Raw genomic sequence first — 17,212 nt, 5'->3', positions numbered from 1 at the left:
GTATATTTCATAAGACATGAAGTGACACTAGGGCGGCAAGGTGGCTTGGGGGTGTCGCACTCACAGCAAGAAGGTTGCTGGTTCAAGTTCCAACTTGGTCAGTTGGCATTTCTGTGTGGAGTTTGCGTGTTCTCCCAGTGTTGGTGTGAGTTTCCTCCGGGTGCTCCAGTTTTCTGAGTATAAAGGAAGTAATCAGGGCTGCGTCCCAAATCGCATACTTATGCACTACACTAATGCCATAAAATGTAACTAAGTAAAACATTTAGCTACTATTTTTTAAAAATTGCATTAGATTGTATAATTTCACTTTTTCCTAATACTGATAGATGATAGGTTGGGTAAAAGGCAACGTGAATCGTGACGACTCGGTTATGCTGATTTCACTATATATATTTACTGGTTATACGAATAGTGGGTTCGCTTGCATGTGTGAGCATAGTTTGAAGTCTTTGCCTAAAACTTTAAACATTTATATTACATGAAAAAAAAAAAACCGAAAGAAATAAGGAGAGTAAAATATTATTTAAAGCACTCAATTAGTGATGAAGCCATGATCTGTCAGCGTTAATAAATGGTATCGCTGCATTACCTTCATTGATAAAATCAATAATAGAAAAACTGTGCATATTATTATTACCATAAAAAAAAATTGCTGCCTTAGGTCAGTAACTTAGGCAGTAATGCAAAGTAATAATAAATAAGTGAATAAATAGCCTAAATGAAAGGAAGAAGATGGACCAAAATCAGCAGGTCTAGTGCCCCCCTATGGGATTAAAATGCCCCCTGAGTTATGAAATCTATCATGATTTCTATTTAATTATGAGATATAAATATTGCATTTTTATATTAGTGACATTTTAAGAACTAATCTTTGCTGTAATATCTTGTCGGATGGTTATCATCATTTAAGTGAAAAATATGCAAAGATTCTTATTTTTAAAACACTAATTTATTATCATCTATTATATATATATATATATATATATATATATATATATATATATATATATATATATATATATATATATATATATATATATATATATATTTTTTTTTTTATTTATTTATTTATTTTTAGAAAACTGTTAAATCTTTTCTTCTGGCAAATAACAAACTGGCCAGCACATTAAAGGGGAAATAAAGCACTTGAAACATAAGTTTACCTTATTTTGCACATTGGATTCCACTTTAATGAAAATGTATTAAACAAACTTGATGAACATAACATTTAGCAGAAAACAACATGTTTTACTATAGATTTTAGACCTAGGGCGCCGCCGTCTTGGAATTTTGCTGTGTCTGGCATCACATGGTTGGTTGAGTTCCCTCCGCTGAACACAAACAAGTAAAGGATACAGAGAGTGAATCAAAGTGCATCAAATGATCAGCAATTAAAAGGGGAAAAAAACTGAATAAATATCTATACTTTTATATTAGACACACATCTGATGCTTGTATTTGCAGCAGCTCCGCGTCCACAACTTCACACATTGGATTAATTAGGCTTTAGAGTCTCCTTTTTCTTCCACTGTAACTGTTCAGCGGAGGGAACAGAACCAACCCCGTGACCTCAGATACAGCGGCATTCCAAGATGGCGACGCCCTAGGTCTAAAATCTATTGTAAAACATGCCGTTTTCTGCTTACATTAATCGAATTTGTTTAATATATTTTCATTAAAGTTTAATCCAATGTACAAAATAAGGTAAACTTGACTGAGTGCTTTATTTCCCCTTTAAGCTTGCGTCAGTCAGAGTTTGGCTATTTCAATAATAAAAAATAATAATAATAGTAACAATCCAACTTTTGGTCTTTCGAACCATCAGAACCCCTTTTGGCTACGAGCCTGAAACTTAATAAATTGTATGAAGAGATGATTAATTATTAATATATTTTAATAGCAGCATATATACCAGTGTTTGATCCACCCGTCCCCACCAATGTCAAGTGTAAACCTACGCCCTTGGAAGTGATACAAGATTGTAACATATCACTTACAAAAGTGACTCTCCACAACATTATATACACTGTAACGAGGACTTTTTTGTGTGCATCATACTTCGCCCGCTAGTAATTCTTGTTATATTTACAGTGTCAGTCACTCTTTAAACACTCTTATATTTTAAAGATAGATGGATGAAATGATGAACAGATGGCTTTCGTACATCACAGAGGAACAAAAACAAAACTCACGGTCCACCTGGAAGATTCTGGATGGTCTGATCTTTGCACCTGTATCTTCAGGAATGGCCGATCAAGCGTCCAGCTGAAAAAAAACAAAGACTCCTTTCATTACAGAGAACTACAACAGCTCTTTCATACTGAAATGTCTGCGGATCAGATTAAAATTTCTATTTTTTATGAACAAGATGTTTGCTGACATACGTAATTGTACACTTAATCAACGTTTGTACTCTTTTATGTGCTGGCTGATCACAAAAACAAGGCTTTTTTGTGTGTTTGAGTATTATTAACCTAGAACAGGGGTGTCAAACTCAATTCCTGGAGGGCCGAAGCCCTGCACAGTTTAATTCCAACCCTGCTCCAACACATTGTAGGTTTTAAACAAGCCTGAAGGACTCAATTAGTTTGATCAGGTGTGTTTAACTAGGGTTGGAACTAAACTGTGCAGAGCTGCAGTGCCTTTTGGAACTGAGTTTGACACCTGTGACCTAGAAGGTTGCTGGTTCGAGCCCCACCTAAGCCAGTTAGTGTTTTTATGTGGAGTTTGCATGTTCTCCCTGTGTAGGGTACATGTAACCATTATGATCATTTCACAAGTCTTGACGTGTATTAGTGCTCTTACACTTGATCACGACACGAGAGTCCATGAAATTTAGCGTATCTTCATTTATTTTCACATCAGATATCAACACCTGCCAATGCCGTCAAAATCCACTCGCATACAACTTGTTTGTTCCAGCCTGATGAACTATAACTTCAATATTTCACTTTTACGGTCTAAAGCAGGGGTGTCAAACTCAATTCCTGGAGGGCCGAAGCCCTGCACAGTTTAGTTCCAACACTGCTCCAACACACTTACCTGTAGGTTTTAAACAAGCCTGAAGGACTCAATTAGTTTGATCAGGTGTGTTTAATTAGGGTTGGAACACACACTAAGAAACTCACTTGTGTCACAAAAAACGCACGTACTATCTGAAGCATACTACACATGCGCAGTAGAAAAGTAACTCAGTGTATATGACATGCAAGTCAGCAAGAACACATTATATAACACAAAGAATCATGAAAATTACCTAGAACAATAAACTATGAAATATGGCTTCTACACCCAGTGTTGGTGTGGGTTTTCTCCGGTTGCCCCGGTTTCCCCCACAGTCCAAACACATGTGCTATAGGGGAATTGGGTGAACTAAATTGGCCGTAGTGTATGAGTGTGTGTGTGTGTGAATGTGAGAGTGTATGGGTGTTACCCAGTAATGCTGGAAGCACATTCCCTGCGTAATCATTTTCTGGTTAGTTGGCGGTTCATTCCACTCTGGCGACTCCCGATAAATAAGGCCAAAATTAATAGATTAATAATGTGCATTGCTAATTTGTGCAAATTTAAAGCCGATTTTGTCTTATTTATTTATTTTTTCCCTCTTTGATTCTCCACTACCTGACAAAAATCTTGTCATCGATGCCTGTTCTGGTTGATCAGAAGGTGGATTTTTCTGCTGAATCATCTGTTGATCTGCATCCCAATCATCACAAATACTGCAGAAGACCTACTGGAACCCACATGGAGCCAAGATTTTCACAGCTATCTGTCAAGTTTGGGGAAGGAAAAATCATGGTTTGGGGTTACATTCAGTATGGGGGCGTGCGAGAGATCTGCAGAGTGGATGATCAACATCATCAGCCTGAGGTATCAAGACATTTGTGCTGCCCATTACATTACAAACCACAGGAGAGGGCAAATTCTCCAGCAGGATAGCGCTCCTCATACTTCAGCCTCCACATCAAAGCTCCTGAAAGCAAAGAAGGTCAAGGTGCTCCAGGATTGGCCAGCCCAGTCACCAGACATGAACATTATTGAGCATGTCTGGGGTAAGATGAAGGCGGAGGCGTTGAAGATGAATCCAAAGACTCTTGATGAACTCTGGGAGTCCTGCAGGAACGCTTTCTTTGCCATTCCAGATGACTTTATTAATCAGTGATTTGAGTCATGTCAGAGATGTATGGATGCAGTCCTCCAAGCTCATGATGGAGTCAGACACAATATTCATTCTGTCTCCACTGCAGCAGGACTTTATATTCTGTACTGGACATTATTTCTGTTCAGTGATGAGACTTTTGTCTAAGCAAAGTCAGACCTTACTGTCCTAATGAAATCATTCAAAATCAAGGCATGATCATATTTTATTGTGGTAATTTTCCTTTTATATAAGCCACTTCTGATACCAAATAATCAAGTAGAAGTCAAGTTATTGTTTGTTGTTCTTAAAACTTGAATAGGCGATAAGACTTTTGTCAGGTAGTGTGAAGTTTCAAATAATTATTTCCTGTCCTTGCTATAGCCATACACCAATGGAAAGCTTATTTTTGCTTTGTATAAATCTGATTTCAAATAAATGCACCCTTACGACTGATTTTGTTGTCCTGGGTCAGTCACAAAGGCTCTAAATTACATTTTAATTGTGAAGAAAGGTCACAAAATGTTTACAGGGTAATGCATTCATTCATTTTCCTTAGCCTTAGCCACTTTATTCACCACAGCGGAATGAACCACCAACTTATCCAGAGTATGTTTTATGCAGCGGATGCCCTTCCAGCTGCAACCCAGTATTTGGGAGACACCCATACACACACATTCACAAACACACATACACTATGGCCAGTTTAGTTCATCAATTCCCCTATAGTGCACGTGTTTGGACTTTGGGAGAAACCGGAGCACCCGGATGAAACCCACACCATCACGGGGAGAACATGCAAACTTTAACCTTATTAAAAAGGCAAAATTTTAAGGGACAAAACATAGTTGAAATCATGAGGTGACAAGGCTTTTTCTGTCACATCCCCCATCTGTGGAATGGTCTGCTTTTACATATTAGCTCATGTTCTTCCCTTGGTGCTTTTAAGTTTCATCTAAAAAATCCCCTTCTTTCTCTTTGCATTTTGATTGCAAATAATTGTTATCTGTTTTATATAATTTGCTTATTTTTATATTTAAGTATAGATTTTGTATGCTGGTATTTTTCTAAAGCACTTTGGTCAACATCTGTTGTTTTTAAATGTGCACTCTGAATAAAGCAAACAAACAAACTACGCGCTTCTGTAGTTCTGCGCTTATCCTGTAGCGCCACCTGCTGAGCTTTTAAAAATGTATTCAATTAAGTTCACATCTCACCATAAACATATTACTTTAGCATGTTAAAAATAATCGAATAACTATAAAACTTACGACATCATTAAATCAGAGACTTTCTGAAACTCAGAAAGTAGTAAAAACACTTAAGCGTCAGATATATTCAATAATACGTCTATTATTACACTTTATGTCCATTAATCAACGTCGTTTTAGTCCCTTTTTTATGTTTTAATTTTCTTTCGACTCTTTTGTCACCCGGTTTTGTTATTTAGCATCTTGCTAAATGCACCTGGCTTTTGACGGCACTTACTGCAGTTATTTTAGCGGTTTACGCTGCTTGATATTGCAAACAGTATTTCTTACCGTCATATGTTGATGTATTGTTTTATATTAGGCAATAGATACACTGGTTTGTAACAGTTTTACGCCATTTTGCGCTGAGAAAATAGTCAAATTTGGCTCTCGACCGGAAAGTGGGCGTGTTTGTTTACATTTGTCCCTGCGCCACGCGACTCTGCGTGATGACGTAAGTGTCACGTAGCGCTCTGGCTTTCGGAAGAGAGAAGGCAGGCTAGCTCACGGAAAACCGGTCTAAAACGATGCAGGAAACGGTAAGACGGACAGTTTTGTAGTATTGTGAGCAAAGCAGAAAAGTCTAATGATATCTCGGGATCTTTTTCATGAACAACAACGTCTCTGTCGTCTTTTAACGTCCAGAAAGTCTGTTCACATGCTAGCTTAGCAGGATAGCTGGTTAGCTTGATCTCTAATGTACTGAACTGTGAATTTTGACATTTCACTTGTTTAAAATGTAAAAATATAGCTTTTCTCCGATTATCGACATCGTAGATTTGGTATTATGAGTTTATAAAAAATTTGCCATCATAAATTATGTAACCGTGATGTTTGTAATATTTTATTGTTGTTTATTTACATATCGCCAAATGACATCTAAAATGTGTTTATATAAAACTTACTATCCTGAATATCAGTTATTATACGTATTTAGTGTTACCACAGTAAAATTCAATACAAATGAGCTCATTCTTACATTTGCTTTATAAGGGGTGTTGTTACTATGTTTTTTTTATTGAAAACATGTTACATTTTTGAGCAAATGATCAATAAGTATAGTTCATAAATTTCCTGATTAGACTTGTTGTAATTAATTTTTATTATTTGTATTAGGCGGTCATATTTTTTTGCTCTATAGTCCAAGTCATTTGATTTTGAGTATCTACAGTGCATCTGGAAAGTATTGATAGTGCTTCACTTTTTCCACATTTGTTATGTTACAGTCTTTTTTCAAAATGATATAAATGCATTTATTTCCTCAACATTCTACGCACAATGCCCCATAATGACAGTGTAAAAAAATAGATTTATTTAATTGTTGCAAATTGATTAAAAATAAAAAAAGCTGAAAAATCCCATGTACATCAGTATTCACAGCCTTTGCTCAGTACTTTGTTGATGCACCTTTGGCAGCAATTACAGCCTCAAGTCTTTTTGAATTTGATGCCACAAGCTTGGCACACCTGTCTTTGAGAATTTTTGCTCATTCCTCTGCAGTTCCTCTCAAGCTCTATCAGGTTGGATGGGAAATGACGGTGTACAGCCATTTTCAGATCTCTCCAGAGATGTACTATAGGATTTAGGTCTGGGCTCTGGCTGGGCCACTCAAGGACATTTACCGAGTTGTTGTGAAGCCACTCCATTGATATTTTGGCTTTGTGCATTGGGTCACTGTCCTACTGGAGGATGAACCAGTCTGAGGTCAAGAGCACTCTGAAGCTGGTTTTCATTCAGGATGTCTCTGTACATTGCTGCATTCATCTCTCCCTCTATCCTGACTAACCTTCCAGTTCCTACTGCAGAGGGACCATCGGGTTATTGATCACCTCCCTGATTAAGGCCCTTCTCCCCGATCACTCAGCTTAGATGGCCGCCCAGCTCTAGAAAGAGTCCTGCTGGTTACAAACTTCTTCCACTGACGGATGATGGAGGCCGCTGTGCCTCGAGACAATCCTGTCTCGGAGGTCTACAGACAGTTCCTTTGTCTTCAGGCTTGGATTGTGCTTTGACATGCACTGTCAACCCTGGGATTCCAATGAAGCTGCTGAAACATCTCAAGAATGATCAGTGGAAACAGAATGTACCTGAGCTCAATTTAGAGCTTCACAACAAAGGCTGTGAATACTGATTTACATTTAATTTTTCAGCTTTTTTATTTGTAATAAATTTTCAAAAACTCTTTTTTTCACATTGTCATTATGGGGTATTGTGTGTAGAATTTTGAGGAAATAAATGAATTTAATCCATTTTGGAATAAGGCTGTAGCATAAATAATTGTGGAAAAAGTAAAGCGCTATTACTACTTTCCGGATGCACTGCACTGATACTGAAACCCGATCTGATACGTCTATAATACATAAAAAATTAATAAAGAAGGCAGAAGATACAGATCCAGGATGTTCCTTATTTTTTAATATTCAACAATTCTGTTAACAAACAGAGCACTTCTGTGAGCTTGAACAACCAAGTAATAAATAACAACAATTCTTCACGTTTGGACTTAAGTGCAACAGTGAATATAAAAAAAATCTAATATAAAAACAAATATCATCTAAACTTAAAATTCCCGGCTGGCAATCCCAAGTTTACACATCTGACAGTTTGCTTTGGCAATGCTGTCGTCGTCAACTTTTTAAAAATTTATTTAATTTATTATTTTTTTAATTGCAATTTTAGAACACAGAAAATACAAGGGCAAAAACACAACATTATATTGGCATCAAAATAAATACAATATATAAAGAAAAGAAAAAAAAATTACAATTATTTAAAGACAAGATTTAAGGCTTTAAGATAAACTGTTCTATTTGCTTTGGTATTTTTTTGTTTCTTTTATCGTACATAGGTAATGACCTATTTTATGTTTTAAAGTGAGTAAAATTAAGTTTTTTTTCACTGCCCATTTACATTTATGAATACAAGAATTGTAGTATATAATGAGCAAATTAACAATATATTAAATTTTGAAGTCGACTGTATTCTCATAAAAAAATAAAACATTTTTCTTTGAATTCTAATTCAATATTCATACTCTGCCTAGCAAAAAAGAAAAGATCACACCAAAACAATTGTGTATAAATACAATCATAAAACAAATGAACAATACTCTCCTTTTCAGCATTACAGAAAACACATTTTAAATCAACATCTTTACAAAATTTTGCAATTACCTGTTTTACAGGATAAATACGAGGAACAAGTTTAAATGATACCTCTCTAATTTTATTTGTTATACAAAAAACTTCTGGAAATCTTAAAAGTGTGGTTTTAGTTGACAACTTGAAATTGTCAAAAAAAAAATCTCCAATTTTCATCAACTTTATAATATCTCCAGACCGCAGACATACTTGCGCTTTTCGCTGCCTCAGTGTTCTACTTTGCCGGCATTTAACCAATAGCGTCTCTGCGAGAAAGTGATGTCATGCTGCACGCGTTGCTGTTTCTGTGTGAAGTCAAGAAAGAGGTCTAACTCTGTGCCACCACATAACTATAAATGTGTTAAAAATACTAGTATATATAATATACATATTATAGGTGGGCATATGGCTGCTCGATTTTGGGAAAAATCATAATCACAATTATTTAAAACGATTATCAGGTGAAGTCAGTTATTATTCTTCTTTTTTTTTTTTTTTTAAGAAATATTTCCCAAATGGTGTTTAACAGAGCAAGGAATTTTAACAGTATTTCCTCTAATATTTTTTCTTCTGAAGAAAGGCTTATTTGTTTTATTTCGGCCAGAATAAAAGCAGGTTTAAATATTTTGAAACCTATTTTAAGGTCAATATTATTAGCCCCCTCAAGCAATATATTTTTGATTGCAGAAGAAACTACTGTTATACAATGACTTGCCTAATTAAGCCTTTGAATCACACTTTGAATCTGAATGCTTGTATTTTGAAATATATCTAGTAAAATATAATGTAATGTCATCATAGCAAAGATAAAAGAAATCAGTTATTAGAAATGAGATATCAAAACTGTTATGTTCAGAAATAAATTGGAAAAAAAGGCTTCTTTCCATTAAACAAAAAATGGGGAGGAAAAGGGTTGCTAATATTCAGGAGGGCTAATAATTCTGACTTCAACTGCATATACACAGTTATTTTCCACTCTGCAAAGGAAAGAGAAATAAATACAATAGAATTAAAATATGAAACAAACTGTGCTTTAAGCATCTTCACTGTAAGAAAAACACTTTAGCAACAGCAGTCCTTCAGTCAAGAGCAGTGAGGGATTTTCTCCTTGTTGTTTGATTAGGGATGAAACCAGTCGGCAGCAGGAATATTGCGCGGTTTCACTTTAAAGATTTCTCTTTCACATGTCTTTTGATTCTCAACTCATTTGTTTATTACACAAATGAGGGTTAATATGAATAATCACTAAACGCCGCGTTTTGACACCTATTTGACCATAAAGCGCTCACGATAAGATGACTTTAGATGTCTACGCTCTGCTCGTCACAGTGTGCGAATGAGACCGAAAGCTGACCGCATGCTTCTGACTGAGTGCGCGCCGCACACACAAGCACGCGGTCCTTCTCGCTTTTAAGAGCAACACTTGTGTACAGCTGGAAAGGGGGCGGTATATGATGCGATAATCGCTTATCTCGATTAATGCTTTTTTAGAAGCCGAAATCGAAACCGGAATTTCGATTAATTGCACAGCCCTAGTTTGTATCTTGAAAAATATAAAGTTAAATATTATTTATTGTCATCATGGCAAAGATTAAATAAATCAGTTATTAGAAATGAGGTATTAAAACTATTATGATTAGAAATGTGCTGAAAAAAAATCTTTCCGTTAAGCAGAAATTGGGGGGGAAAGGGTCGCTAATAATTCAGCAGGGATAATAATTCTGACTTCAATTGTATATATACAGTTATTTTCCTCCCTGTACATAGGAAAATTAAAATAAATGCAATAGAATAAAAATCAGAAACAAACTGTGCTTTAAGCATCTTCACTGTAACGCCTGTTTCACACCGCAAGCGTCAGCGGCGCGTGAGCAGAGCGTGTGTTTTCGGCGTCCATGTTAACAGATTAGAGCTTTCATACCGCACGCAGCAGCAGCGCGTCAGTGCGAGGCGTGAGCGTCGCCGAAGCAGCAGTGCAGCGATAGTTTCGGCGCTGGGTCTATTTTTGACGCGCTGCTCACGCTCAATTAAAGTGACAGTGCATTGATAATGACCAAAACACAATGAATGACAGTAAAAAGTAGCAATTTTACCCAATAAATACGTTGATAACGTCAAATGGTATACATATAGTCATTCAAATGAACTTAAAACGATTAAAAACGGCAACAAACATTTATTTAGGCCCGAACTACAAAACCAAATGTAAAACAATTTTAGTATCAGTTTTGCTTAAGTTGCACACTAGTGTTGTAGGAGAGGGGAAATAGAATATTTACGGGATTTGTAGTCCATAGCGAAGTGTATTTTGGGTAGTGTAGTTCGACACGCATGCTGGATTATGTGAGCTCGCTGTGTGCTGTGCAGCTGAGCAGAGGAAGAAAGTTTTAATCGGCTTTGTTTTATGTTCACTCGAGTTATTCCTACCGGGAACTGTTTGCACTGTGAATCTGACAACACGAAAATAAGTAAAAGAATGGCATGCATTGGTAACTTTTGTCCGTCTCATCATCTGCACAAGCATGAATTAACGAGCTGTTATTCTGCCGCTGGACAGATGAAAAGTTTAAAAAGTGTATTTGTATATAGAGAGACATGGGTAACTAGATAGAATAGACAGAGATAGGTTGATCTCTGCAGCAGCTGCCGAAGAGCTGCGCGCTGCAGACGCAGCTGGTGTGAAAGGCAAACGCCTGCGTGCTGCTACTGCTCGACATACGCGCTGCTCACGCTCTGCTCACGCGCCGCTGACGCTTGCGGTGTGAAACAGGCGTAAGAAAGAAAGTTTAATTATAGCTACAAAAGTCCTTCAGTCAAGAGCAGTGAGGGATTTTCTCTGTTTCTATAAGTAATTACCTAACACTGCGTTTTGCCACACATTTGCTCGTCTCTGAGGCTGAGCGCATACATGCAACAGCATGCGGTCTCTTCCACGCTTTTAAAAACATAAATGATTCGAATATACAGTTGAAGTCAGAATTATTAGCCCCCCTGAATTATCAGCCCCCCTGTTTATTTTTTCCCCTATTTCTGTTTAACAGAGAGATTTCTTTAACACATTTCTAATCATAATAGTTTTAATAACTCATCTCTAATAACTGATATATTTTATCTTTGCTATGATGACAGTAAATAATATTTGACTAGATATTTTTCAAGACACTTCTATACAGCTTAAAGTGACATTTAAAGGCTTAACTAGGTTAATTAAGTTAAATAGGCAGGTTAGGGTAATTAGGCAAGTTATTGTATAACAATGGTTTGTTCTTTTAGACTATCGGGAAAAAATAGCTTAAAGTGCCCATTTTGACCATAAAATTGGGGGGGCTAATAATTTTGATGTCAACTGTACATCAATGTATGATGCGCATCCTGTGCTGTGTAAGAATGGGTTTTAACCACAGCGGTTTGAACTGTAGTTCTGCCGAGCGACTAAAAAGTGATCAGCATGATGGTAAAAAAACTGTACATATCTAGTCAAACCGTTCTTTTGCAATCTCATACCAAAAACGGAAATAAGGGCACTATTAATAGCTATAAATGTGGGAGAGCGTTGATATTATGTGATTGTATTGTATTGCAATATGGAACAATTAAATGTTAATGTTGAATCAAAAGTAATTCACAAATACTTGAAAATGAGATGATTTAATGACAATAATGCTTTATGGTTACAACTGAATTAATTACAAAATACTGTATAAAATGATAAAATATGAAATAATAAAACATATGATAAAAATTGTACCCAGCTTAAATGTAAAATTAAAGTTACCAGAGGTAGAAGGAGAGACACAGAGGGAGGGAGAGAGAGACAAAGAGAGCAGGCCCAGAAGTTAGCCTGATTGCAGTAGAGTCAGGCCGTACTCACACTAGGTACAGTTGCCTCGAACCGGGCCAAAGCACGATTGTCCCCCCTCCTGTCTCCCCCGACGGCCCGCGCTCACACCATATCGGGCCTCGGCACGCTTACGTCATCGCTGCTGCGCTGTTCAGAAGCGCTCTCTATGGCAAGCCTTTTTAGCATTTAAATCTTTGTTCTGACTCCATAAATATATTTAGAGATATCTCTAATTATATTTTGACTAGTCATAATTATAATTCGACTAGTCAGAATAACAATTAGAGATATGTGCAATTACAATTGTACTAGTACGAAATCAGATTGGAGATATTTGCAAATATATTATGACTAGTCATATTCCTCCATTGACTTCCATTGAAAAATATTTGCAGATATCTCTAACTGAGTTTTGACTAGTCACAATTGTAATTAGAGATATCTCTGAGTTTTTACTAGTCATAATACATTTGGAGATGTCTTTAATTTATCATATTTAGAGATATTTACAAATATATTTGAAGATCTCTAATTAATTCACTAATAGTCGAATTACAGTTGTAGATATCTTGAATTGGATTTTTGACTAGTCAAAACTCATTTAGAGATATCTGCAAATATTTTTCAATGGAAGTCAATGGAGGAATATGACTAGTCATAATATATTTGCAGATATCTCCAATCTGATTTCGTACTAGTACAATTGTAATTGCAGATCTAATTGTCATTCTGACTAGTCGAATTATAATTATGACTAGTCAAAATATAATTAGAGATATCTCTAAATATATTTATGGATAGTCAGAACAAGGTTTAAATGCTAAAACGGCTTGCCATACGCTCTCACTCAGCAGCACAGTGGAGATTTCTCTAGTTATATCATTTCAGTCGTTTGATATGCAGTGACATGCAGTCAAATATTTCGCCAAACAGTCCTTAGGGATGCGGGGACACGCAGTCAGATATTTCACTGAACAGATCCGCCACTTTTGGCGCTCATAAACAATCATTAAGCTCTCGTGCTGCAGGAATGAGGTCTGCTGAAGGCGCGCAGCTGGCGTGCTGTGAGGAGTTTGCGTCTTTAATAAACTACGGCAGTTTGCGTTCACTGAACAGTAAGAATGATTAATAAATCCATATCAAACAGTCCCTTAAAAGTCACGTCTCGCTTTCGGTTTCGAGCTTTGGCGCGTTTTGCGCTCACACACAAGCGTACCGCGCCAAAGCCCAAGTGTACCGCGCTCAGGCACACCTCTTCCAACCGGGCCAGGGCCGGCCAAGTGAACCGTGCTTGAGCACGATTCAGCGCACTCACACTTCTCAAACGATCCGGGAAACGGGCCTGGGCACGGTACGAATGGCATAGTGTGAGTAGGCCCTCAGAGAAGATAGACTCCAGAGGAGGAGAGGAGCAGACCAGGAAAAGACAGGCCAGGAAAAGAGAGGGCAAGGAAAAAAGACAGAGCTCGAGTTTACCACCTATTTTGTATCTTTCTTGACCATGTGACTAAAGCCATTCAAGACATTCAAACTGACCAATCAACATATGACCACATCATAAAACCCCCAAAGTCCACACAACAGGCCCTGATCTTATCAGTATCTGCCTTTGAAGTCAGTATGGACCTTCTTGAGTCAAAAAGACATGTTCTGTCATATAAACAAATGCACATGATAATTCAGCCTCTTACAGCACAAACTTTTAGTAATTTTCGCGTGAAACTGAGCTTTGCAGAGCAACAAATGTGTAAGACTGGAAAGGGCGGTATATGATGGAATAATCATATCATCTCCATTAATGTTTTTTCATAATCGTTAGAAGCCGAAATCAAAATTTTCAATTATTTGCACAGCCCCAATAGCGGGTTAGCTTGATCTCTAATGTGCTGAACTTTAAATGTTGATGCTAGTTTAATATGTAATAGCATAACTTTACTCCGATTATGGAAATATGGAAAATCTTTGGTCATTTGAGTGAGATGCTAATGGTCTAATCCGATTCAATGATCATATGCTAAGCTAAACTGAAAGTGCTCCTGCCAGACCCAGAGATCAGCTGGATTTAACTGGAACTGTCTTACTTGAGAGCTGTAAAATAACCCTCTTATTTAAAATAATTAAGTGCAGTATCCTTTCCTTTTTCTCAGAGCGTCTAGACTTTGACGTCACCATGGAGGCTGATGCAAACTCCTTCCACGTGGAGTTCCCGGATTTCTCCTGCTCGCTCCTGAAGAAACTGAACCAGCAGAGGCAGCGTGGCCAGCTCTGCGACCTCATCGTGTCCATCGGCGGCCATCAGTTTCGCGCCCACCGCGCCGTCCTGGCCGCAAGCTCGCCGTACTTCTGCGATCAGGTGCTTCTGAAGAACAGCGCTCGCGTGGTGCTCCCGGACGTCATGCCTCCGTGCGTTTTCGAGCAGCTCCTCTTATCCTGCTACACCGGAGGACTTTCGGTGCCGTCTGGAGAAGTGGTGTCCTTTCTTACAGCCGCCAGTTTTTTACAGATGTGGCATGTGGTGGATAAATGCACCGAGCTACTGGAGGTTGGAAACAAGAAAAACAGCAGCGGAGGGAACTTCGAGCACAGCTCATCCCCGAAATGTGACGTGTACGAGGATAATATTGAAGATCTAGTGGATGATGGCATTACTATTCCTGCCTTGGAAAGCGCCGGATGCTCGTCTCCTGATGCGCAGAGCAGCGAGAATGGATCGGACGCAATGGAAAGCCACTGCTCTAGACCCGCGTATGTGCCGCCGAGCATCATGGGACATCGAAAGAAGGTGCACGTTAAAGCGGAAAGGCAAACTCGGGAAGCCTGCGGTGGGTTGTTTGGCTCAGAACACACTGCGAATGATTCTGACGAAAACAACGGCAACACCGTCGAAGATTGTTTCGACGAGAAGTTAACAGAGTGTCTGGATCGGGATTGCACTTATGAAGAGCCTCTGGATTTCTACGGGAGCTCCATGGAGGGGTTTTCTCAAACCGGAGACGAGCTTTCTAATCCAGAGTCCAAGGAGAAACTTCAGGCGGATGGGAATAATACAGATGGTCCTAAAGATGAATCTCCTGCCGACAGTGAGCAGACGTCCCACTCAGGGTTTGCATCGGTGGTTTATAAGCTGTATCCGTGTCAGTGCGGCAAAAGCTTCACGCATAAAAGTCAAAGGGACCGGCATATGAGCATGCATCTGGGTCTGAGGCCGTTCGGTTGTGCCGTCTGTGGAAAGAGCTTTAAGATGAAGCATCACCTGGTGGGTCACATGAAGATCCACACGGGGATTAAACCGTACGAGTGCAGCTTGTGCTCCAAGCGCTTCATGTGGAGGGACAGCTTCAACCGGCACACCTCCACCTGCGCCAAAGCCCATCAGACCCGACGGGCCTCGCAGACCTGCTAGTGTTCATACAATTACCAGAATGCCAAACAGATTTTAAAAACAAGCACCTCAGTTTTGAACAGTGAGTTCGGTTTAGTTTAGTTGTTCAGGTGTACACTGCTAGTCAGAGGTTTGGGTTAATTATGTGATTTAAAAAAGTCTCTTATGTATTTTTTTGTATCGAGTTTGGTACCAATTGGTAATGAAATTTTAAAAACGTCCATTTCCCGCTAACATTTGGGCGATGTTGAATGCGTTCTAAACACCGCTGATTTGCCTTTAGCTGCGTCCAAAACCGCCTATTCAATAGGTACTGCATTTGAATTTAAACGTACTACTCAGCCGTTAGAAAAGTACATTCTATACAGTATGAATGTGAAAAGTATGAATGGAATTCGGACGTACTACATTTGCCATTTTGTCATGGTCACGTGACCTACCTGCGTCAGTTTTGTCACTTCACTCCCATTAATGAATTCTCTTGCGGGGCATCATGGGATAGCGCAGCGTGCATGGTATGTGCACTTCAGAATCTCGCCGGAAGTAGAAAGTCATCCGGGTACTTCTTGCGTACGGATTTTCGAATTCTGTGAATTCGGACATACTACTCGGTTCGCATACTGACTTTAGCGTACTATATAGTATGGAAGTATGCGATTTCGGACGCAGCCTTTGTGTTTATGTGCTCAACAGAAATTACAGTGATTGGCCTTGAAGGTCATCAGTTCTCTATTCTTCACCACTGTTCACCTTACCAGCGCTCAAATGTTAGTAGGAAATGGACGTTTATTAAAATTTCGGTACGAGTTGGAACCGAACTTGATACTTTTGACAACCCTACATGCTAACTGAGGTTACATTTATTAAATAGAAAATACAGTAATATTGTGAAATGTTAAAATGACTGTCTTCAGTTGTTAAATGCATTTTAAAATGTAGTTTATTCCAACGCAATCTCACGGCAATTCGTAACTTTTTGATTTAGTGGCTAATGCGTATGAATTCATACGATCTAATTCGTACAAATTAGTACGATTTGCTCATAACCCAATGGCTGTTGAGGTTAGGGGTGGGGTTAGGTGCCTCCACGCCTCCTTTTTTAAATCATACATTTTTGTACGACTGAACTTGTACGGATTAGCCACTAAACTGACAAAACGTAAAACACTTAAGTTTCCTCGTGAGATCAGGCTGTTTATTCCTGTGACGCAAAGCTGAATTTATTGTATTTCAAGAATTCACACTTAGATACTGTTTAACAACTTGTTAGCAAGTTAGCAGGTTTGGCATGCTGTCCCGGGATAGAACCCTGAGCTTGGAGATAGTTGAGCCCAGGGCTCCAGCCTGGTCCATAGAGCATGTGAGGGGAGTACAAGATCAGGTGGTTCTCGAGAGCTCCCCTCCAAGGAGGAGAATGAGTGGAAGGGGGGTTTCTTCGGAAAAACGAAGATAAGGGAGTAG

The 17,212-nt window shown here is 38.4% G+C and overlaps 1 protein-coding gene and 1 long non-coding RNA gene across 3 annotated transcripts; one reads left to right on the top strand and one right to left on the bottom strand.

Moving 5' to 3' along the window:
* Positions 1-1,161: 1,161 nt before the first annotated feature.
* Positions 1,162-5,832, bottom strand: LOC137495547 (uncharacterized). 2 transcript variants are annotated; one of them, XR_011015415.2, is made up of 3 exons: positions 5,680-5,832; positions 2,193-2,265; positions 1,162-1,331 (listed from the first exon to the last, which is right to left on the bottom strand). It is a non-coding gene; the product is annotated as an uncharacterized lncRNA (long non-coding RNA). The 2 variants fall into 2 exon arrangements; XR_012406673.1 differs by lacking the exon at positions 5,680-5,832 and adding an exon at positions 3,622-3,769.
* Positions 5,833-5,898: 66 nt separating this feature from the next.
* On the top strand, positions 5,899-16,075 carry zbtb43 (zinc finger and BTB domain containing 43). Its single transcript, NM_001110024.1, is given in 2 exon segments — positions 5,899-5,927; positions 14,517-16,075. A coding segment is annotated over 1 exon segment (1,233 nt). The 5' UTR covers positions 5,899-5,927; positions 14,517-14,539; the 3' UTR covers positions 15,773-16,075.
* Positions 16,076-17,212: the final 1,137 nt, after the last annotated feature.

This window comes from Danio rerio, chromosome 5 (assembly GCF_049306965.1).
Source record: "Danio rerio strain Tuebingen ecotype United States chromosome 5, GRCz12tu, whole genome shotgun sequence".
In the NCBI taxonomy this organism is placed as follows: Eukaryota; Metazoa; Chordata; class Actinopteri; order Cypriniformes; family Danionidae; genus Danio; species Danio rerio.
The sequence above is the reverse complement of the archived record's forward strand: the minus strand, read 5'-3'. Positions and strand labels throughout refer to the sequence as shown.